This window comes from Dermacentor albipictus, chromosome 3, assembly GCF_038994185.2.
Source record: "Dermacentor albipictus isolate Rhodes 1998 colony chromosome 3, USDA_Dalb.pri_finalv2, whole genome shotgun sequence".
In the NCBI taxonomy this organism is placed as follows: Eukaryota; Metazoa; Arthropoda; class Arachnida; order Ixodida; family Ixodidae; genus Dermacentor; species Dermacentor albipictus.
Window position 1 is genome coordinate 39426828 of NC_091823.1, and position 22041 is coordinate 39448868.

The 22041-nt window shown below is 43.9% G+C and overlaps 2 protein-coding genes across 3 annotated transcripts; one reads left to right on the plus strand and one right to left on the minus strand.

Moving 5' to 3' along the window:
* Nucleotides 1–633: 633 nt before the first annotated feature.
* Sumo (Small ubiquitin like modifier) lies at nt 634–4661 on the minus strand. The gene is made up of 3 exons (XM_065432774.2): nt 4503–4661; nt 4047–4172; nt 634–1222 (listed from the first exon to the last, which is right to left on the minus strand). Exons 1-3 carry the CDS (start codon nt 4518–4520, stop codon nt 1061–1063), a joined length of 306 nt encoding a protein of 101 aa, XP_065288846.1. The 5' UTR covers nt 4521–4661; the 3' UTR covers nt 634–1060.
* Nucleotides 4662–4836: 175 nt separating this feature from the next.
* Nucleotides 4837–21900, plus strand: LOC135902586 (splicing factor YJU2-like). 2 transcript variants are annotated; one of them, XM_065432773.2, is made up of 7 exons: nt 4837–5045; nt 5156–5256; nt 5395–5539; nt 6880–7014; nt 12014–12195; nt 14299–14428; nt 16068–16418. In XM_065432773.2, exons 1-7 carry the CDS (start codon nt 5022–5024, stop codon nt 16176–16178), a joined length of 828 nt encoding a protein of 275 aa, XP_065288845.2. In that variant the 5' UTR covers nt 4837–5021; the 3' UTR covers nt 16179–16418. The 2 variants fall into 2 exon arrangements, with proteins under 2 accessions (XP_065288845.2, XP_065288844.2); XM_065432772.2 differs by lacking the exon at nt 16068–16418 and adding an exon at nt 20576–21900 and having other exon boundaries at nt 4841–5045.
* Nucleotides 21901–22041: the final 141 nt, after the last annotated feature.

Here is a 22041-nt window from a genome sequence, read left to right on the forward strand (position 1 = left end):
GGAAGGAATGTTGACTCGCCTGCAGGTTCATAGCAGCACATTTGGTGAAACGCAGTCTAGTGTTGCCGATGTCAGTTGCAACTCAGGTTATGTAAACAAAGCAGTCTCAAAGTCGTGCATATGAGGGCATTGTTCACGATGTGCAATGCTTTGTCAGCAATGAATTGGATGAAGTGAGCAGATCGCAGAACTAATACCACCACCTGTAAAATGTGTCAACCCCAGTCGAGTTACTCAAACAGCTCTTCTGCAGCACAGCTCTCAGTGACGAGTGCTTTTCTGCTTTGAGCAGTCTGGAAGCAGAGATTACTGTCTGCATTCAAGAAGCTTACCAATCACATTGGAAAACAAATGTTTTTGCAATGGCTTATTCTTGCTTGTCCACTTTTACGAATGCTTGGCTATAACAAACACATCCTCCTGTGTGATTGTTATCATTGCAAGTGGACTTTTATTTTATCAGCAAGAAATCTTCAAAATGGTGCTCAGTGGAGGGAAGTGCATTCAAACTGACATGTCTGTCTGACAGGAGTTAGCATGCCTATAAACACATGGAAGTGTTTCACTTTGGCTCCATTCACATTTTGCCAATCAAGACTGATGCAAGCATGTACCACTTAAGACACGTTCCAGTATGCCGAGAACACTTTTATTGATGACACGGACGCAAGCACAATGAAAAGTTTACGTGTTTACTGTAAAACAATGCAGAGACGAGTGAGAGAATTTGTCTTCAGGAAGCATTTGAAGAGAAAACAGGCAGGCAGCAAAGATGTGGTGGGGAACAAGCAGGCAGGGCATACTGAAGAGGAAACAGAAATGATGACACGCACAAAAAAAGGGGGTTGACGAACTGGCAACACTGTACATAAAGAGGATAAAAATAAGACCTATGTCAGCCTTCTCAATATATTATAGAGACAGGCTGCATGAAGTGCTTTAGTTTCGTTTCTGCTTTGTTTTGTAACTCGTGTGTTTACTCGATCAATATGTACAAAAAAATCTGTCAATGGGGCGCCGCATTTCGCCCGCCCAACACAGTCGCTCAAGCTGGCAACTGTCACAGTGCATGCCCTCTTTGTGTGGTGCTGCGGTGGCCGCCCGTTTGCTGCTGGAACACATCGATGGTGTCATCATCCTCCATGTCGAGGCCCGCTGGTGTGTCCGTCTCATTGATCGGCTGGCCGTCGAACCGGAACCTGACATTCTGGATGCTCAGGCCCTGTACATAGTGCCACAGTACCGCAAAGAGATTCATCAGCAAAGGGCATGATCACAGACAACAAAACTTGTTGCAAGGTAGGCAAAAAAGTGTTCTCGACTTGCTCGTTTCTAATTTGACAAAGATTCATTGCACAGCTTGAAAGCACGAAGCCGCTTGCCTCCTCAACCCTATTGTCAAACCCTCAACCCTACTGTCAAAATCACTTGCATAAAAAGTACAAGGGAACTACAGCACAAAAGCACACCTCAATGTTCTGTTACTACTGTCCCGTGTCAATCTCCAACCTAACCTCATAACTACCTCTCAGTGGTCTCACCATACATTCCGTCTGGTATGTTTTTTCCCCAATGGTATATTTGACAGCCACCCACATGTTCTATGCATCAGGAGTCGCTATGCCCTACTGCTCATCACAGCTTAAACGAACTAATTGATTGTTGCTGCTATTCTTCATATGAACACTAAGCCTGTTACATTTGTTCATCTTTCATCATTCTCCAGCTATTTCTTAAAATGCCAGCCCCAGAGACAGTCCACAGGCTAACTGCTCTTCATCACTTTGCAGTGCCTCAAAAGTTCATTCTAATGAATTTATCGGTGCATATAAGCACAGTGTTAAGGTGTGAGGCCATACCTACAAATTAGGATTATGACAGCCACAGTAATTAAGCATGTTGTTGGTATGTGTTTAACCTATTTAAGACTTCCCTGCATATCAGAAGCAGCAGGAACTGTGCCTTGCAAAGCTCCAAATTAAACCAAGGAATCGCCTAGAGCTTCACGCTGCTACTAGATATGGAATTATTAGAAGCTAACAACAATAGATAGTAAGCCCAGCAAATTTCAGGGTTTCAGCAAATTAAAACAGAGAAGTGGTTCTTGTGGGGAAGGAGAAAAGGCTGGCGATATTTTCTGCAACCCATGCGGGAGCACGGCTTAAAAAAAAAAAAAAAATTATACACATTACACCTGAATGCTCAATGGTAATGGACCATTAGAAGGTAATGGACAGGGGTTTTAGAAGTATGTTACTGATGTTCTTATATTTGACGTTACTGTAGGAAGTTCTTGCATGGAGTCTACCTTTTGTGAGCTTGAGAAAGCTTAATGAAAAACTGCAAATTCTCAATTTCTTCTGCAGCTGTACACTTTTGATGATTCTGAACATGCAAGGAATGTGGTCAAACTAAATTTGCATTGGACAGAAATAATTGGTGCCTGATAACAATTCTATTTCAACCAAGTCCACCTCATTGAGGAAGTTGATAGAAAGGCGACAGTGTGGCCTAACTAAATGAAAATGTATTGCTTTCTTATGCACCCCGGCGAAACATCTGTGACAGACTCCCTCCATTGCAGCATTTTTTTTCCATAGCTGCCATAGTGGAGGAATTGACCTTTGAGCAACACTGGCAGTGTAAAGAAGGCAGACATACATTGTAACTGCTTGTACCTCCCACCAGTGCACTCATCTTTTAAGCTGTGTCTGAAAGGTGCTGGTGAAAACACCTCTTCTGAATTGGAACAGGAGTCTGGGACTACACTTTAGAAGGTGCCATGTTGGACATAAGTTGTGTTTCGAGGTTGCTTTATGCTGCCATGGCAAAGAGTTTTCGTCAAGCAGGGAAGCTATCCTGATGGTTTCACAATGTGCCAATATATATATATATATATATATATATATATATATATATATATATATATATATATATATATATATATATATATACACACACATGTATCTTTTTTTTTCGTAGAGTTGTTTGAAAAATTATGTCCGTGCAACTGTTTCCTGCAGTTTACTTCAGTGCAACCAGCGGACACTACCGGGCTTCTGCCACATTAATCGGGAACACGGCAACGCCCATCAAGCTTTGTGTGATTGATTCCCATTCAAGGGACCCTGTTCTGCACCACTGCTTTATGGGAGAGTCAGCTTCCTGAGCTCCGGGCGAAAAAAATGGTGAATAGGCGTTTGGCAGCTAGGTGGTCATGGGTGTGGTTGAACTATTCCCCGGGCAGCCGAGTTGCGCGAAAATTTGGCGAACGGATCGGTGAAAGCTAGCTAGTGCAGTTGAATCTGTTGTGATGTCTCGTGAAGCTAGCTGGCTACTTACGCTATGAGCAACTCAAACCATTTATTTAACCTTGCCTACTACGACTACTATTCCGCACAATAGGCATCGACAAGTTCAACTACGACATCCGCAACGACAATCGAGAGTGCACGTGTGATACGAGTATCGGAGGTAACCCAAGAGACATCGCAAGATGTCGGTACTTGCACGCATGACGATAATAAACATAGCAGCAGCACAAGCGATAAGGGTCCTATCCTAGTCATACTTAACGCATTGTGACAAACATGAAAAAGTAGCACATCTATGTCGCGATCATTTCGACGACGTATGCGCTAAAGATAAAACTTATAACGTGCAGCGTGATGACAATGAAGCTAGTCGCATTGCTCTACAGACTAAAAACGTCACAAAAAAAAAAGGACGCGAAGTGAACCAACAGAGAAGGTTCGTTATCACAGCAGCATACCGAAAACGTTCGCGCTAAACCGCGTATTTCAGATCTCCACCGACTACGTGCAAGGGGTTAACCGGCAAAACAATTTTAATTCTCACACACATACATCCTGCTCAAGCGTTTGCCGTGGACCGCTTAGGCAGTGCAATAAGGGCTAATGTATTCATCTGTTGCCTGAGTTCTTAGAAGATATGAAAGACAGGATTCAAAGCACCAAAAGAACTCCGGCGCGCAGGACCCTCCGCACACGTCCTCGCTGTTGTAGGAAAAAAACGTGTTAGCTTACCGCACGATCGCAGTAGGTCGTCATGAGCTTTCGCAGTGGCGTGTGCTTCTTGATTTTGAAGTGCACAACGCTTCCATCTTGACCGACAACCTTCAGGTTGATGTGTTCATTGTCCGGTTTCACATCCTAAACGTCGGAGAGAGAAGAAAAAGGAATCAAGCGCGAAACGATTAGATGCAAGTTGCTAAGCTCGTACAACTTGTTATGCAGAACTTACTCAAAGCCGAATATCGGAAACAGTACAAGCCGCTCAACAGCCACCAACACAATAAAACGTTGGTGAATAGCGCTGTGAAAAGAGCCACGGGCTTCCGATTGCATCAACACGGCGAATTTCACTCTAAGCCTAATTCAAACACTGTTGCCGCAACATTAACTGTACGCAGTAATACCTTTCTTCGACTCGCTTGTAAAGTGCTACCACACCAAAAGCCATGTAAAAGCTATAATACGTACCTTCTTGTCGTCCGACATTTCTAGATAAACTGTAAGTTACGCTAATATGCGTCTGACTGGCCTTCGGTGACAAGAAAGCCGGAGCAACGGCAACAGCGGGGCCGGAGTAGTAAAGCAAGCGGCAAAATGAAGCCAGCTCAGGGTGGCTGATTGACAAAAAACTTTCAGCGACGAAATAATTCAAAACCAAAAAAGGGCAACCACCTGTGTTTCGTTTCAAACGCTGCGCAATGACATTTTCACAATTGTTATAAAGACAAAGGCTTGCTAAATTTATGGTTCCTTAGTTAGGAAGAAACTGACAGTGGAATCAATCGGCTTGAGGGTGCGAAACTTTCGGTGATTGTACCCTCGACAGTGTCGGCCGTGTCTGCTGTCTGCGCTATGCATGGCAGCGAAAAGTTGGATTCTGTATGTGCTGAAGTTTGCCAGTGCTAAAGTTTGCCTTGGTCGTTATCTTTGTCGCTGTCTTTTGTTATTCAGTAATTATTCTTACCCCGTTAAGTAAAAGGAGCGACAATGTCTGAGAGAAAAGTTCTCAATGTAAGTAATCGCCTGTCGTGTTCGATCTACCTTCCTTACCTGTACTTGTAAACAACGTGTTTACGCACATTACTCCAAATATGTTATGCACTCTCCCACTTCCACATTAGAAATACTACCCTCCGGACTTCGATCCGTTGAAAATACCAAGGCTTCGGCTTCCTAAGGAGAGACAGTACACAGTTCGTCTCATGGCTCCTTGCAATATGAGGTAACGTTATAGTGCCCGAGTTCTGTCAGAGTTCTGTGCCAGAGTTAACGTTGAAGCGGCAGAGTTCTGACTGGTGTTGAAGCTACACGTGGATTGACGGAAACAACTGTTATACGGAAAATATTTTGAGTTTTACAGGTGCAAGACATGCGGCGAATATATCTACAAGGGGAAAAAGTTCAACGCACGGAAAGAAACTGTACAGAACGAAGATTACCTTGGCATCAAAGTATTTCGTTTCTACATCAAGTGTCCTCGCTGCCTTGCTGAAATTACGTTCAAGGTATGTTGCCATTCGTACAGTCATGCTCCTAAGCTTAATTTTTCAATCAGTAATAAGTTGTTCCCTAGTATTGGCGCGAAATTCGGAATAAGGGGAAGTTTGCTCGTTTTTCTATTTTCTGCTAAATCAATCTTTTCTGCAGAACACATGCAAATGTACATTTGAAAGATTAATGTACTACTCCAAGCTGATTTATCATCGCTACGTTGTAGTCCTTTAAGCAGATGTCGATGTGAACAATTTTGCAAAAATTGTTACAGACAACATTCATTTGAGTGGCCTAGGCTGTACGTGCCTGTAGCAAAATCACACGCCACAGATTATTTTGGAAAACTTCCATCTACACCAGAATAAAAAGGTGGCATTTCAACTGTAGGTTGCAGCATATTACAGAAGCAGTTACAGGAAGCATTGCTGCAAGTCTTTGGGGACGTTGGCCCCCTAATCAAGTCTGTATAAAGGTTTTTTGTCTACGCCCACAAGCACCCTGGTGACGTTAAAAAGATTTCATTTTATTTGAAAATTGGTATGCATGGTAGTGAACTGCAAAACTGCCTATGTGCTTAGATTTTCTAAGTGCACGTGAAAGAACCCTAGGTGGTCAGAATTAATCCGGAGCCCTCCCGCCACTGTGGGTGTGCCTCTTAAATGTTTGCAATTTTGGTACTAAAACTCCATATTTCTTTTTTTTTGGTTACTATGCTGCAATTATTTACATACATAACAATTCGTTATATGCTGCGGCTGCATTTTGATGGGGTCGAAATGCAGAAACGCCTGTGTACCATGCATTGGATGCATGTTAGAACCATACTACAGTGTTCCTCATAATTGCATTGTGGTTTTGGCACGTAAAGTTGCAGAATTTAATATTTAACAAATGCATATTTAATCTCATGCATACATGCAAGGGCTGCAATGTGTGCAAGAAGCTAATGCTTCTTTTTACCTTGTACAGCTAGTACTTGCAGTGTTTTCTCGACCTATGTGGCCAGCACATGCCATGTCTTGAGTCTAAAAAAATGACAATGAATGCTTCATTTAAAAGCCATCTTTAATTACTGTTATAAATCAGAATGCCCAGTTCTGGTGCAGCTTCCACTGGTTTGGTGGACACAAGATTCATAAGCAATTATCTTCAGTTTTTCTGAATGAGGCAGGAACTAGCAGCTCTGCATGAAAATTTTGTTTCGACTGAAATATGTGGTTCGCTTTCAGAAATGTGCCATGCTGTTTGAAGTTGCAGTTGTGTCATGGTTACTTTTATTATTACATTTTCATCATGCTTTAATCAATCTAGCGCATCTGAGATCAGCCTGCTGTATTTCTTATTTTGCTAGACAGATCCAGCTAATTCTGACTACATCGTGGAGCATGGTGCCAGCAGGAACTTCCAAGCTCTTAAGCTGGCTGAAGAGGCAGCCGAGCGTGAAGCCAGAGAGGAGGAAGAAGAGGAAAAGAACAACCCAATGAAGGTATGTTGTCTTCATGTTCTATTGTGCTTCTGTATGGTTTTATGTGGTTCAGTTCTCGAAGTGCAGAACTGGCTTTTTGCTGACCAAGGGCTGCAGTATTGATTGTGCACTTGACAAAATTAAGGGGGTCCGTGACGCCTAAGAAAGGTGTGGAATATGTCTGGAATAAGAGAGTAATGTATAATACACAACACAATAAGAATTTGATTGCTTGTTTCCAAGAAAAAGTGTTGAAGTGCACCTTGTACGAACAAAGTTTTTGGCAAACTAATGTTGCCTCTGGCCACATCGTTGTGGCTTTGACCTCTCCTCCGCTTTTCATTCTGCACTGGAAGCATAGTTGGCATTGGGCTGGCATTCCGCTCAACTTCATGCAACACTAGTATTGAACAATAATAACTTTGCTGAAAATGATGTTGCTCTTGCCAGGGATGCTGATTATAATCGTGATAGTTAAATAAATATAGCAAGTAGCCATCTTGTTTCTCGCATTAACGCTATAAACATGTGAAGTGGCTGACATTTCAAGAGCTTGAAGTAGCTGGCGCAAGTAGCTGGCTAAGGTGGTTTTGAGCAAATTCAGTGATGGAAGTGTCGTACCAAATTTTGTTTTCAAGGAAATGCTGCTGAATGCTGTGCCAAATTATCATTTATCACAAGTACTCTGCCACGCCTGCACTGACACACACCTGCGCCGACACACATCTGATCCGAATATTCGAGCAGATAAAAAAATAGAGAGAGAGCGAGAGACAAACACGTTCAACTTTGTCAGCGCTGAAATATATGAGCACATCTCAGGCAGGGCCTGGGACTCTGCTCTCTTTCTCGATCCGCCAGTGTCTATGGAGAATGTGACAGTGCTGTGGGGAAGTCCAAAAAATCCAAGCAGGTGCAAAAAATTGGTCAGCGACGGACATATATAGCACCAGTACCTCGGCTAGTTGACTGAAATTTGCTTTCTTTTGGCATTTATTGATGCCCTGTTCTCACTGCGTGCGCTTCTGTGGCCCATAATTTTTCACGGCTACAAGTGCTAGATATTTGTGTCGTTTTGTGACCCATTAGTGGTATTATCTACACGCCTTTGATTTGTGTTTTATATCTACTGTGTGTATTTTGGAAAAAATTATTTTATGCAATTATGGTGATGCACAACTGTGAGGGCACACCTTCTCAAAGTGCCTTTGTCTGTGGTGCATTTTATTACGACTATGCAGCCCGTACATGGAAAAAGAAATGTGAACACGGTACAAGGAAGTAGACACAAATGCACAAACTGTGTACAGAACACAAACGCTACCCACCTATGATCTATGCTTGCGAGGACAACAACAAGAATGATGCCCTTGAATTGGGTGGCTGTACGTATCCACTTGTGGACATGAGTTTAGCAGATGAAATGCTTTAACAGATTAAATGTACAGCAGATGAAAAGGGTAACGAAGCCAATTACAGCTTGGGAGGAACAAACACTTTATTGAAATGCAGAAATAACTGCTAATGTGGTTAATTCTGCATTTATCTTTTTTTTTTTCTATGTAATAAAAAAATGGAACAGCAAGTTGAAGAAAAAAATTTGCATCTTAGTGTAATACTACATAAGGAATGCACTTTTTCAGAAAGTGCTAACTTATGCAGCATCTTTTTCCATTAACTGCATGCCGAGTTTCCTCTTTGCACCAGAGCAGTAAGTTACTCCTGCAAAGCATTGTTTCCTCGCATCGAAACAGCAAAATTTTCTGCTCCAACAACTGCCTATTCCATGCTGCAAATTTGTTGACTCTGTGCTGTATGTACAGGAATAGCACTGGGCTAAGGCTTGAGTGGCATGTTGCAGCTACGGTGGCGTTCAGGGCATGGAATCCACCAAGCTCTTCGACTATTGTCAAGTTGTAGAAAATGAAGGAAAAAGGGTTTATTTAGCTAAGTTAAATGACTCCAGTACGGAAGTCCACTCCATGCAGGAGCAAGTTACATGCCTCCGTTCACATCAGAACCCTCTGTGTCCACTCTCGCAAAGTCTCCACCTTTAATATCGTCATTCTGAAGACTGTCCAGTAGCAAATAACGCTAATATTGTGAGCATGGGCGTTGCGATACCACGCCCGTGCTCGCAATAATCTGCAGTAACTCTGCATCCGAAGAGGCTGGTTTGGAATCTGTGGCAAGAAAGCAACTGGCGACACCCCGTTCATCGTCCTTGTCCCCCCTTCTTTCCTTCGCTCAGGCTGCCAAGTAAAGGGCGGGGTGAGGGCCTTTTGTGGGACCCGTCAAGAGTTGGTGTCCACGCAGCATTGACCTCTGAATAGGCACTGATGGATGTATGGGGATTTGACTTGTGTTAAATGCCTAATTAACTACACCTCTCAATTCATTGTCATGGTTCCCTCCTTTTTCATCCTTTGCTCAGGTTTCCAGGTAATGGTGGGGTGAGTGCCCGTCATAGGACACTTCAGTGGTCGGTGACCACGCTGCATTGACGTCGTGATAGAAGGGGTGGTGGTTTTGACACGTGGCAATCGTCCAATTAATGCCTTTGCGGTGTTGAGATGTAACAGGCACCATTATCTAGCAAATGGACATGTTTATCAGTTCCTGGCCACAGCGGCTGCGCTTTAATGGTGGTGGTATGCGAAAATGCTGATGTACTGCGCTTTGGGTACACAGTAAAGAATGGCAGGTGGTCAAAATTGGTAGCCTTCTACTATGGTGCCTCTCAAGGTGCATACACACTAGCGGAAAAACGTGTGCCACATAAGCTGCCTCGTGGCAGCTTTTTTCGTGTCACGGTCGGGATCAGTCCTGGACCGATTTTTTGTGGCTTTCTGCAGCGGCTAGCGAGCAGCGAACACCGGAGACCAATGAAAGTGGCTCCTTCAGTGATGTGCGCAATTGAAACTGGTTTCATGCGGACCCGCTCGACCGCTCGATTCGTACTCGTATATGGTATCAGCAGGGCTGCTTGTTTCATACTGTTGTCTGCTTGCATCAGCCCTTGCTCACACTCGTTTTGGTTTGCTTGGTTTGATCTCGTTCGTGCTTGTTTTGTTTGTCAAGGTTCGTGATTGTTTTTGACAACGATGAGTCTAAACCGAGGCATTTTTGGAGACAGTGCACCATATCCGATTCTGTACGGCAAGACAGACTCTGAAGACAAGGATGTCGAGGCGATGCCCAAATACCTCATTCTCCTTGTGTTTTGAATGTGGCAGTGCTGCAACAGAAAGGAGCACACCAGCATGATTAAGATCAGTGGCAGCGACATAACTCATAACTCGCGTTAAGAATGAAAGACAAAGAACGTAAACAGAGTGCTGATCTGTCAGCAGATGAAGGAAAAAGCATAAAACATCTCATACTTATATATAGAGTGAAATCGAGGAGGTGAGATGGTCATGTTGTCACGTGACTGCAACAGGGGCTCGCCACCAGTTGGCGTGACTGCTCTGCTGCAGCTGTGTTTTGCCAGCGACGATGCGCTGCGCACATCTTACTGCTAGTGTGTATGCGCCTTCATAGCTCCCCTGTTTTGATTTGGGACGCAAAAAGCCCCTCATCACTTTTGGTTACTGCAAACTGACGAAAGTGTCAATTTCGTGGCGTATGCTAATGCATGCCACAACAGCAGCTGGGAATTCAAACACAAGCCTGTGTGTTCTTCAAGGAGCCACTCTAACAACGCGCAAAAAGATGTCATATGGAATGGTGCTTCCACGTCTCACACATTCTGTCTGCAGTGCGCACATAGCTATCGACAGTGGGAACATCATCATCATCAGCCTGGTTACGCCCACTGCAGGGCAAAGGCCTCTCCCATATTTCCAACAACCCCCGTCATGTACTAATTGTGGCCATGCCATCCCTGCAAACTTCTTAATCTCATCCGCCCACCTAACTTTCTGCCGCCCCCTGCTACGCTTCCCTTCCCCTGGAATCCAGTCCGCAACCCTTAATGACCATCGGTTATCTTCCCTCCTCATTACATGTCCTGCCCATGCCTATTTCTTTTTCTTGATTTCAACTAAGATGTCATTAACTCGCGTTTGTTCCCTCACCCAATCTGCTCTTTTCTTATCCCTTAATGTTACACCTATCATTCTTCTTTCCATAGCTCGTTGCGTCGTCCTCAATTTGAGTAGAACCCTTTTCGTAAGCCTCCAGGTTTCTGCCCCGTAGGTGAGTACTGGTAAGACACAGCTATTATAGACTTTTCTCTTGAGGGATGATGGCAACCTGCTGTTCATGATCTGAGAATGCCTGCCAAACGCACCCCAGCCCATTCTTATTCTTCTGATTATTTCCGTCTCATGATCCGGATCCGCCGTCACTACCTGCCCTAAGTAGATGTATTCCCTTACCACTTCCAGTGCCTCGCTACCTATTGTAAATTGCTGCTCTCTTCCGATACTGTTAAACATTACTTTAGTCAGTGGGAACAACAAGGGGATTAATGTGAGTTGTAGAGTGTGCCAGATTGCCCTGAATATGGGCCGCGTATCAAGAAAAGAAGGGAGGCAGGTGTCATGGGAGGCAGGGACTACCCTGAATATGGGCTGTGTATCAAGAAAAGAAGGGAGGCAGGGTCCATGACAAATAAGGAGCTGGGCCCTTGGCTTTGACATTGCAGTAGTCATGAGGGAAATGTTGCTTCCGGGCACTAGTCAGGGCAAGTGAAGATAGTCTTTCCGGGACAAGGGTAGCTTGTTTCTTCACACCACTGCTTTACGACATTTCTTTACTTCTATTTTGGCTACTATCAAACACTTTTTTAGAAATTTTTGTGCTAGAATGCTTCCTGGACAGCTGCTTACAAATGGTAGCGCGGAACAAAAATTTTTCATGGGCTCTAGTGAAGCGCTCTGCCCCTTGAATTGATCAGTTTTATGCATAGAAACAAGACGATTTGTGGCACTGATGGTGGCGACAGTCTGTGCCTGCAATGTTAGTGTTACTAATCTGAACTCATGCAGTTGCTAACAGCCCGTCGTGTTTGCAGCTATTGGAGAAGCGGACCAAGGCCTCCAAGCAAGAGATGGACCTGATTGAGGCCCTTGAAGACCTGAAGGATCTGAATAAGCGGCAGGCCAATGTAAATTTTGACGACATGCTGGGACGCTATGCTACTGAAAGGGAAGTTATGCTCAAGAAACAAGAGGAAGAGGATGAGAAGTTTATTGTGTAAGCCGATTAATTTTACGTATTGATGTTTCTGTCGCTGCGTTGTGCTGGAGACCTCAATGCAGGAGTTTACAGAAGCACACATTGGAGATCTTGGCAGGAGTGGATTAAAAAAATATATATACCTGGACAGTTTACCCTCGTTATAATGCAGTTGAATCTGGCATGAAAAAAACCTTTGTTATACCTTATATTCGTCACAAACGTACATGCTGATATTTGCAAAAAAGAATTCACGGCCGTGTCTGTGCCAAGCAAACGTAAGCGTGATGCCTCCGGCAGGCCAGCCTAGTATCCCTTGTTGATTTTGATGACCAATACAGCTTGAAGTGCTGGTATGTGGCAAATGAAAAACGCTAATTTACAAATGAGGTTTGCACCACCATTAATATGCAACCATGCAATTGTTATGAGCTTCTGGGATCAGCACATTGGCTTCCTGACTGTGGGTCAACCAAGTCGTGCCAAAACGCACATATGCTTCAAGGATGTGCAGTTTCAAGTTGATGTTACTTATTATTTCATATTTTTGCAACCAGACTAGTATGTATTTTGAGCTTTGAAGAACAAATATTTATTTTGGGGTAACCGAAATTGTCTTGGATTTTGCATTTTTGGTTTTGTCATAGCAGTAGAACACTAATTCAAGTGATGTATGGCCAACCAAATTTCAGATGTTCTTTGTTACATCTGATAATTTATTACATGAACACTTGTTATAAAGAGCTTAAACTGTAATTTGCTTGAGTAGCAGCAACTAGGTACACCTGGTGACAAGAGTTTTTGTTCTGCTGACTTGCCATCCAAAAAAATGTGAGAGACTGATATTTAACTTAGGGCTTCTCTCGAAACTTGTTCCAAAAAATGGCACTTGCTGAGCTTTAATGAGCCCCGAGTATAGCGTAATCTTGGTTGATGACACAGTTGTACTTTGAGATATAATCAAAACATTGAAATGCATGGGTGTAGTTGCAGTGGCACGACGGTGCTGCTCGGCTGTGCTTTGATTGTCTATTGCGTAGAGCATTGGGCTGCTATGCAGGTGAACCTTGGTTCGAAATCCTCATTCGAACATGCCATTTTTTTTTATTGATGAGGTCCTATACAAGGCCAGGGGCCTATCTATTGCAAAGTGTCTGGTACATGGTAAAGAATACTTTGCATGAAAAACTGGACTCTGCTTTTGTAAAATGATGCAACTAATGAAACTGATGCCTCTTCAGTGTACGAAGTGCTTCCAATAGCTTTGTGTATAAGCTGTAGTACAGCAAAACCTCGTTAATACATACCCGCTTAATAAGTAGGTAATTCTGGTTTAAATATAGTTGTCATGAATCCCCCGTCCTATCGGCATTCAACCTATTGCATTGGCTGACCACTTAAGCCGTAGTCGCTTAACACATGTAACACGGTTAGTGTGTTGTACTTACTTCCTTTTTCGGCCTGTACGAGCGTGGCAGCGGCAAAGTGTTGTGCGTGCAGGCCCTTGATAGCAAAATTGTGGTGCACAGACCTTTCCTGAACTGCAGTCGCCACTGATAGCGTTGTCAAAACATAGTAGTGATTACGTGTTTCCTGCTCCCATAGCTTCTAGCACTTCCAAGTATAGCGCCTTTTCATATTCGACGTCGCTAGTACCTTGGCCATTGGCCATCATGAGGGTGTTCGCAAAGAAGTGGGGCCTGATGGAAGAACTGACTTGCACCCCTGCTGAGTTTCAGGATGCCATTCTCACTGCAAGGCTGCCATGGCGGCATGTCAGAATCCCAGCTCTTTTGCTGCCTGTTCGCAAATAAACTTGTCTGCGTGTATGTTTGAGTGAGAATGAACAAGCTTTTTTGGGGGGTCCAGTGACTCTATAGCCACTGATCTGCCATTGTCGGTTATTTAGTATATTGTTTAGTGCATACCTGATCCGCGATCCCCGTCAACATATTAGCGAGGTTTTGCTGTATTTAGATAACATGACTTCGGCTAAAATACGTAAATGAGACTGCAAGAAAAAATACAAAAAAAAACAAAACATGGAAGATAGGAAGCTACTGGGCTGTATGCTGTTCCTTTGGTAACCATATATTGATGCTTTCTTGTTTCGCTTTTCAGATCTGTATTTGGAAAAAATGAAGGTGCCACGGTGAAAAGAATTATTGAAGACAGTGATGAAGACAGTGGGGAAGAAGTGCCAAAGAAGCCAAAAACAGCGTATGAAAAGCCTACAGATATCCTAGCCGAGGTAAGCTGTTAACGCATTCCCAGTTGGTGGGCATGACTCGATCTGTCTTCAGCTTATTAGATACCTCCACCAAAACTGTTCTGGGCCACAGCAGCCATATGAAAAAAACATAGGGGAAATTATTTGTTGCTTTTAATTGGAGTGTCGAAATAATAACGTAAAGGGAAATGAAAGTGGATGAAAAAACAACTTGCTGCCAATGGGAGCCAAACACACACCCTCCACATTATGCGTGCGCACTCTAGTGACGGCAGCAACCAGTGGGTTTTGCTGCTCCTGTTGCATGGAGGCCAACACCATTTGGTATTGTTCCAGGGAACGGATCTTTGTGTCACGTCACATGCCCCCTCTGGCAAGTCTCACTCACCTCTTGCTGCAGGCGGGGTCATGGTGTTGTGAAACTGAGCTGAGGAACGAGCCAAGAAAAGCTATCAGTTTAAAAGACGTCGGATTTGTACGACCTTGTAGAATTGCAACCCAATGTACAGCAAAGCTGTTTGTTTTGAGCAGTGGCATTAAAGGGGCCCTGAAACACTTTTTGAGCATAGTAAGAAAACATTGCCGATTTGTAAGGAGGCTCCTGTGAGCATGTGAGCTAAATATTTCATTGCATGCAGTAGGGACTTACAATGTCATGCCAAAAACGGTGAAAAATCGCCCGCTTGCCTCTGCACTGTTGTCATGCGGCGTCATCACAAGCAGTTCGACCCACCAACAGCTCTTGGCTGCTTTTGTGATTGTAAGAACGTTCTCAGTACCATAAAACCTCATTAATTTGACTGTCATTAATTTGGAAGATTGGATAATTCAAATTCACCCTCTGGTCCCGGCAGGCTTATGCATTATTTAAACCAACCAAACTGTCGTTACTTTGGACATTGTATCAGGCTACACATTGGTTCAGTCAACTCTCGGAGCTCGGTGAGTGAGGAGTGCTGCATATGTGTGACGCAAAAGAGCAAAAATGGCTTTAGCATCCAACCGAATGAAGCAGCGGAGTCCTTATCGCCATAGTTATCAGCAGAAATTGTACGTGAATGACAGCAATGCTGGAATGCTTCATGCCTGATTGTGCCTGTTTAAAGCCTTTATTCTTGTGCTTACTGCCGTGCATGACACCGTGTTGGCCACATGCCTTCATAACTGCATAGTCACCATCCATGATGGGGTCGATAGCCACCATAGCTTTGTTTACAGCAGTTGCAGCAAACAGTAGTTTAGTTTTGACTCGACGCGCATGTCGGCCTTCTATACTGCATAGTTGCCATTCATGATTGCGTCGATAGTGACCATGCTTTTGTCCACAGTTGTTGCAGCAAGCGGCAGTTTCATTTTGACTCGGTGCGTGCATTACCATATGCCTTAAGAACCGCAATGTCGCTGTCCATGATCGCATTGATAGATACTGCAGTTTCATGCGCACTGGTTGTGGCAACCAGTAGTCTTGTTTTGACTTGGTGCAAAACTGTTGAGGATAAAAAACGCTGGATATATCGTGATGGACGGACAATCCATTGATGACGAGTTCACTGGTGAAATAATAATTGAGATGTGCGCGCAGTAGTGAAAAGTGTGTCTCAGATGAAGACTTGCATCGCAGGCACGGTGCGAAGCAAGTACTGCCTATTCCATTTTACAGTCCCTATCTGCAGAACTACCCCGCCAGGTGGAGCTGATATGGGTGCCTGCGCACTCGAGAAACCCTGGTAACAAGGCTGCCAATGCCCATACTGGGCGGCGGCGGAATTGAACCTGGACGACTCGAGAGAGCGCACGCATACTTTCAGCGAACTGATGCAGGCCTATAGGGCCGATCGCCAGCTCTACCCCCCACCCCACCCATGCCTTACCCACCATCACCACATACTGTGGCGCTGCCAATGCCTGGCCCTGGCTTGTAGCCCACACAAGTGGACATTAAAGTTTCGTCTCTCTCTCACATGTGGCCTTTGCCACTGAGAGCACTGATCAGTCATCAGATGATGAGAATTACAGTTTCTGCACTGCTTTTGTGCAAAATAAAAGGAGGATTTCCTGATTCATTCAGTAAATAAAGGCCTCTTGATGTAGTAATCATTTTTTTTATTGTTTTCATGATACCCTCAATAATTCCAACATTCGGTTAATTCAGGCTTTTTATTTTTTTGGTCCCGTGAAATTCTAATTAACGAAGACTTACTGTAATATACTAAAATTGCTAATTTGGAGTTAAATAAATGAAAAATACAGTAGAACCTTGTTGATACGCTCCTATTGCGTACGTTTTCCCGGAGCCAACGTTCGCAATCGAGAACACAAAAAATGGCCCAATAGAGTTGCACTCCCTTTTTATCGGTTCATGCGCTCCCTGAAAACGAGTTTTTTTCGCCACCGACATTCAGTATATCTCCAAACTGCGATCGTACGATATGTTTTCCGGTCGCTAGATCCCATGTAAACAAGAAAATATGCGAGGCACACGTGCGGTCGAGAACAGTATATGGCTGCCCACCGCAGCAGCTTCACCGCAATACTTGCCTGCCTGTCTCACGTGATAATGCTGGTGCGCACTCAGTTTCTCATTTTGGTACCAGAAAATCTTCTATGGGGTGGTCGCATGTAGCGTTCACAGCTATCACCGGCAATACTATTGGCATGGCATGGCATGGCAAGAACTTTATTTTAGTCCAGAGAAACTAGGGTCCGAGGGCACAAGCCCCCGGGCTATGTTGGTGGCTCCGCCCACATAGGCACCGGTAGGCCAAAGGCTTTCCCTATGTTGTGAGCTTTCCGGATTATTGTGATAAAGATCTTTGCCTATCTGTTTTGCGGCGCGTGGTGCTGTCGGAAGCGTAGCGCACGCTTTTAATAGGTGATAACCAAAATGCGCCGCTGTTTCCTGCTGCAGGCTGTGATCGTACAGTGAAACCTCATTAAACCGTAGTTGGCCGGAGCTTGGAAAATGTACATACTAAATAAACAGTAGTACTGCTTAACCGAGATAGTGTGATATCGGCCACTTACATGTCAAAAATGGAGCTATGAGAGAGTGCGATGAAAGGGCAGAAAACATGCAGTATTTATGCACTTCGCACGACAAAAGCATGTTATTTTTGTTGGATGCAGTGGCGAGCTAGCAGCGACGATGGCGGCCTCAAACTCGCTCAAGCTGTGAGCCAGCTTTTCTGCCAGCCCCCTCTTCTCGGAAAACACCCGCATGAGGCTGACGTAACGCGTAGCATCTGCCACTCTCGGGTCTGAATCGCTCGTACTGTCACTTTCCGTGTTGTCCTCATCATTGTCGTTAGGCGACAGTTCGGTAATAAAAGAGGCAATGACGACAAAAAGTCGAACCTTGAAAAGTCGAACCTGGGAGCCGACGTATTTTCACAGTTGCAGCAGCGTTGCCGACCAACTTCTCTTTCGCATTCCAAAAGCCACACACTGTACTCAATGGTCAATCCCTCTCGTGTGCCAGCACCGACTTCTTCGTGCCACATTTGACAGCACGAACAATCTCTAATTTTTCTTCTATTTTGAGCACTGGGTTTTTGTCCTAATTTGTGTGACACCACAACACAGGCCACACCCCTCTGACTCTGGCACGATGCCAAAATTATGCTAATGTTGATGTGGCATCACCCTTCCAAGCACCCTCCGTGTTTGCTCTTGGAGGCTGTTTCGATCTCTGAGGCTCTCTGCTAGGCCGCTGTACAGCCGTGATTTCGCGACAAAAAGTGTAAGCACTACATGTCAACCGATATGTACGCAATAAGCTGGTACGCTTTATATGGATACAAAATGCATCATGTTCAATGGCCGCTGAGTCAGGGATTTGCCTTTACTGCTTTGAAAACGAAACTACTGTTTAAGCGGGTACAGTTTAACAAGGTTTTACTGTACACGTTTTCCGGCTGCTAGATACCATGTGAGTAAGAAAAGCGCGAGGCGTGCGCCATCGAGAACAGCATATAGCTGCCCCTTTTCACATGAAAATGCCAGCACGTATAGTTTCTTAATCCGGTACCAGCAAATCTCTGCCCGGGTCTTCGCAAGCCGCATTCACAGCTACCGTCGCCAAACCTATTGCGATAAGCATCACCTATCCGTTTTACAGCGCGTGGTGCGTAGTGTCATTGGTAGCTTACTGCACACTCTTAGTAGGCCATATTCCAAATGCACTGCTGTTGCCTGCTGCAGGTGGTGCGATGTGGGCATCACGCTTCGCTTCGGTGGCGTATCAGGCGGCATATCTGGCATTGCCCGCTGGTTCGATTTAATTTCGGTTTCCCGTTGCCCTCTTAAAAGACCACGTAATCGGAGAACACCAAAGCGCACTTTGCGTTGTAACGATCCGTGCGAGGCTTCACATTACGTGGTTGTCAACAATAGTTGAGTCTGTCAAAATTTTTTGTTACTTTGGATTGTACATGTTCCCCGTTAGTATGTTTTTTCTCGTGTTTTTTTCCCCCAAACGTATGGACGAGGTTCTACTCTGTATGTTATATCTGCAATCCTAAAAAGAAAGAAAAATTATTTCGTCTTTGCACCGCCAGTCTACACACTACAGTTGCTTGTTCCTGCATCTGGTGCATGTGGCCTTCGAGATAGCAGCAGCGTATTGCGTAGCGTAGGCCACTGTGGCCGCCACAGGGTGGTGTGATGAGCGCTCTCACCACCAGGAGACCCAACTTTTCGGTGGCGGGGCTTTACCTTCCCTGTGTAACTTCCTATGCACTAGTGCTGGTGAAAGGAGGGAGAAAGCCGCTCATCGGTGCAATAACTACGTCTAATTCTGTTTATAATTGAGGATTTGAAAGAAGGAAAAAAAAAAAAGAATTGCAACAGGAGATTCGTGAAGGGTGCAATTTACTAGTGAGGCCATATTATGGTTAGTTAGAAAGTGTTTCAGGGCCGCCTTTAAGACTCTCAATTGCCTGAAATAGACAAGATACATTAAAATGCTGCCCACATATGACTTGCCCATTTGATGAAACCTTGCCTGCATACTATAACACTTTTGAGCACATTTTAAGAGGATATTTTACAAAGAATGTATTTGATCTACATGCATCTGACTTTGCATACAAATGTGCTTGAGTGGTCCCTCCACTTTTGCTAAGTTTAATCTCTGTGGCATTTGCACGCATGCCAGGGCAGCAAGCTAAATGTTTCACCACTTGTACAACACACTCGTAATGCTCCAGAACGCTTCAATACATAATTTATTATAGAGGCCGCAATTATCCCACTCACTTCCAACTTCTCCTTCATATCACCCATAGTGTGCCCCTAATTTTCACTAAATATTAGCAAGGTGCCTTCTTTATTTCACTGAGGACACCGAGGAAGCCAATTAGAAACCTCACATAATACATGAAAATATGGAAGAAGTGACGGTTCATTGAATATTTTCAAAGCTTCCTCAGACACTGCACTTAACAGTCCCCCTGTTTCAACCAAATGGGAACTCGGTGTCTTGTGGGCTTTTTTAAGACTCTGGGAAACATTGTGGATAATGGCTGTTGGACACTGTAATGCTTGAATAAATAATTTTCTACAAAGGCTGTAAGTAATCGACACAGATTAAACATTTATTGTACATCACCTGCAACATGCTTCCTAGTTCAATCAAACAACATGCCGTGCATAGTTCACCGAGGAGACCCTGAAAACTAACGACATGGTTTATATAATGCATGAAAATCGAATAAAACAAGTATTCGGTACGTTTTTTAAAAGGACATAATTACGCACCCCCCTCCCCCCCCCCCCCACTTCACGCTTTCGGTACACGTCACTTGTAGCATGGCCCCATTTTCTCCAAATATGAAATCACTGCCATCTTTGATCCTCTCAGCGAACTGGCGAAACATTGTAAGCTTTTCATTTAATGTTGGATGCAAGGATTTGGCATGTTTCACTTATCCAAACTTCAAAATTTGCCTGCATATTGCCTTCAGCATTCTCAACATTTCGTGAAGTTATAAACTTCGTGAGTGATCTAGTTTCTCTTTCTTTTCAGAAAACTGTTATAACAGGAACATAATGTTTTTGAGCATTTTTTAACAGCTTTGCTGTAATAGCATGTGTTCTGATGCCTGGATGTGTACAGTGGAAACAGGTATAGCATCACTCATGTGAAAAAAGCTGTTGCTCTTATTTCAGGACTACACCCCACAGCCAGCGAAAATGGCAAGCCAGTTGGCAGCACCTGGTTTGTCTGGGAAGGCCAGCTGTTTAAAGGCGGCACTTGCCGGTTTAGTGCGGCCAAAGGGATCAGGTGCTTCAGGAGGCAGTGGGACTACACAGCAAGCCCCTAGTTCTTCAAACATGGCACAGTCAGGGCCATCTTCTTCAACGGGACTGAGCCTGTTGGGCACGTACTCGGCAAGCGACGAGAGCAGCTCAGACTGATTGCAGTGCATAGCTGTGCTTGCACCACATGTTTTCAATGCCCAGTGTCCCACCAGTGCACAGATTTTTTTCAATGCTTTTATGTGCTTGTTCAGAACTGTCACCAACATGCTACTGAGTTAAGATGTCTGCAGCTTGTCCCAATACAATATTTTACTCTGGTTATTCTTAAATGATACAGAATATTGTGCTGGGTAAAACTTAAAGTGACACGGAGCCGATTTTACTTTTGTGAATTGCTGTGCAACCTTTGGAAGAATGTAGTAATAGTATGTAGCTGTACAGACTATGCAATAATCAGCTACCTTAGTCTCATAAGATAAGCACTCATAGCTTGTTGACAGAGGAGAGGTCTGTTAAAGTGGCACTGTGATGATCCATCCCATGGGCTGCCTGCAGTTCTTAGTGTAAATATCTAAGTGTGATTATGTTTTCATACCTCATACACATCATAATGGCTAGAAGCAAACAAAAACAATAAATAAGTAAGGAACATGAAACTATAAAAAATAATAAAAAGAAACAAAGGCGAAAGGAAAAGTGAAGAAAGGAATTATGTTCCTCAGTGTGAGCATAATTGTCGTCTGTCCTGTTGATAACCGGTGAAATTATTGCAGAGCTTGCTATTACAATCGCCTCTCTCTGCATGATGGTACAAGAGCCTCACAGATTCATTTCTCTCAGAGGCAGACACAAGAGAAACTGCCAGGAAAAAGAAAAAAGAGTGTAGCTGAGGCCAAAAACCATGCAGAGATTGAAAACCTACTGTACATACTTAGGTTGCACAAAAGTGGTCACCGCTGTTTTCTGGCTTGAGAGCAGCATGAGGTGTGTATCATTGTGCAGAAGAAAAAAAAAAAATATGGGTACCAAGAAGGCAGCTGCGCTGTCCTGCGTCTTTCCATCTGCTCAATTTCATTTTACATCCCATCTTGCCATTTTGAAACCCTGTGTGTTTTCAAGTTTGTACTGCTTTGATAACACAGGCTGGTTACTTGTTCCAAGTGTCCCCATGACTTGACTATGTAATGACATGTATATACTGTTATTGTAACATAAAAGACTGCATAACTACATTACTTGCGTGCATTTTGTTCTTTACTGTTTCCCTTACTGGTTTTTGATATGTCACATACTTCAGACTGCTGCCCAATGATGCCATACAAGTTACGTGACCACCACGCAGACGTTTCTAGTCATCGTGGGTTGTAATAACG